Source organism: Echinops telfairi, unplaced genomic scaffold, assembly GCF_000313985.2.
Source record: "Echinops telfairi isolate 266 unplaced genomic scaffold, ASM31398v2 ScPeMD7_7412;HRSCAF=8450, whole genome shotgun sequence".
In the NCBI taxonomy this organism is placed as follows: domain Eukaryota; kingdom Metazoa; phylum Chordata; class Mammalia; order Afrosoricida; family Tenrecidae; genus Echinops; species Echinops telfairi.
In genome coordinates, this window is record NW_022111312.1 from 14,702,982 (window position 1) to 14,705,222 (window position 2,241).

Consider the following 2,241-nt stretch of genomic DNA (forward strand, 5'->3'; position numbering starts at 1 on the left):
AGGGAGGGATGGCAGGAGGGAGGGAGGGGGAAATGAGGAGCTGATACCACGGGCTCAAGTAGAAAGCAAATGTTTTGAGAATGACGATGGCAACAAATGTACAAATGTGCTTGACACAATGGATGGATGGATTGTGATAAGAATTATACGAGCCCCCAATAAAATGACTAAATTTTTTAAAAAGGGGTTGTACGATCATCACCACAATCAATTGTAGAACATTTTCTTCTCTCTCATGCTCATTGCTGCTAGCTCCTCGTTTCCCCCCAACTTCCCCTGTCATGCCCCTGAGAAACCACTGATCGGGTTACTGTCGCCACAGATTTACCTACCCCAGATTTCATACACTCAGCAACGTACAGAACCAAAGAAACAGAAAAAGCTAACAACAATGGCAAAGCAGAGCAAAACCTCAATCCAAAACAAAGCAGAAAACATTGCAAACCATCACAACTTTAAAATGGACCAAAGGAGAGATGGAACAAGAAGGTGCTAAACTGTAACTTAACTTCATTGGCCTCCATCTGCTTTCCGATGCGTTCTGCCCGATGGGAAGGTTAGCCACAGCCCTGGTCTAAGTGCAGAGGGGCCAGGGAGGCGTCAGTATAGATCTTTCCAGTCCACTTATTTATTTAACTGATGCAACTTTGTTACATCACAACCTGACTATATCTACTGTTACAGCCTCTACAGTACTCTCTGATTAGCAAGCCTGTCTCACATCCCTCGACTGTAGTCGGAGGGGATTCAACAGAGGCTGAATCGATGGGTGGACCCTGCTCATGGAATTTACAGGAGTAGAAAGCCTCATCTCGGTGACTGGTGGTTTCAAACTGCTGACCAACACCTAGGCCACTCCACCGCCAGGCTCCTTTGCCAAGTCATAGTGACCGTAATATAGCCTGGGCCCTCATCTCTTTAAGGGAACGCTCCCTGGTGGCATGGTGGTTTGTGTCTCAGCTGCTAACCCAGAGGTCAGTGGTTTGAGCCCACCAGCGGCTCCCATGGAGAAAGATGAGACGGTCAACTCCCATAGAAGTTGACAGTCTCCAAACAGAGCTCTTGTTTCCCGCATCCGTGGCGCTGGTGCAGAAACCCCAGGAGATGCCACTGTGCCTCAGTGTTTCCGTCTGTGAACTGGGAGCAGTCTTCACAGGGCTGCTTGGAGGACGAATGCAGGAGCCCTTTGGACCCAGCAGACACAGTGACAGGTGGCCCATCCCACGCCTGCCACCACCCCTGTGTGACCCCTCTCCCCGGTAAACTGGGCACAATAGTGTGAGGTGGCTGTGAGAACCCCAAGAGACAGAGCACACCACTGAGGCAGCTCCATGCATGGCATGCGTCTACCATGTCCCATGCACGGCATCTGAGTCACACGTGAGGATAAGGGTCCTGCCAGCCATGAAATGGCTGCTGTGTGAGGAACCCCCTTCCCCGTGTGAGCCCACCATGTGCGGAACACACACACACACACACACACACACACACACACACACACACACACACACACCCCACCTCACCCCGAACCACATCCCCGTGGACTGACTGCCCCAACACCACTGCTTCTGCCTCCTAGGCCCAGCCGGCCTCTGGGTCACACTCTGATTCTGAACAAGCAAAATCCCACCTGGGATTCCAGACCCTGGTCTCAGCCTGCCTCACCTGCGCATAAGCTCACCTGTACACGTAGGGTCCGCGCTCCCACACCTGGGGCTTCTCGCCCTTCAGGACCTCGCTGGGGTTGACCACGTGGAAGAAGTAGACGGACATGTAGAAGGGGACCGGAATCTCCTTCCACATGTTGAAGGACAGGCTGCTGGGGTCAATGCGCACATTCTGTGGGGCGAGACCGGCCGGTCAGTGGGCTGCACGCGAGGTCTGCCTCTTGCCCCACCTCCCAGAGTGCCCGCCCCAGGGTGGGACCGAGGGGAGGGATGGGACGGGGAAGAGAAGCCCAGCTCATGTCACTGAGAGGCATACATTCATGCTGCTATTGTTTTAAAATGCTTGTTAATGCTGACAGATATCACTAATCAGGGGGCTGTGCCATTGAGGCGTCCCACCTCTCACCATCTCCTACCACCACCACCCCAACTAAAGGAAGCAGCTGTCAGGCAGCTGCAGCTCACAGCACCGGGAGGAATTCAGCTCCTCATTTATTCACTCATTCATTCATTCACTCACCCACTCATTGACGCATCCATTCCATCACTCATTCACTTAAACATGCATCACTCA

General features: G+C 52.7%; 1 protein-coding gene across 3 annotated transcripts in view; it reads right to left on the reverse strand.

Annotated features, from left to right (window-relative positions):
* SCARB1 (scavenger receptor class B member 1) overlaps nt 1-2,241 on the reverse strand; it is a 74,603-nt gene that overhangs the window by 35,221 nt on the left and 37,141 nt on the right. For all 3 annotated transcript variants that reach the window (XM_045296741.1, XM_004709618.2, XM_045296740.1), the window contains exon 2: nt 1,682-1,839. In XM_045296741.1, coding sequence (XP_045152676.1) covers nt 1,682-1,839 — 158 coding nt within the window. The remainder of the gene's footprint in view (nt 1-1,681; nt 1,840-2,241) is intronic.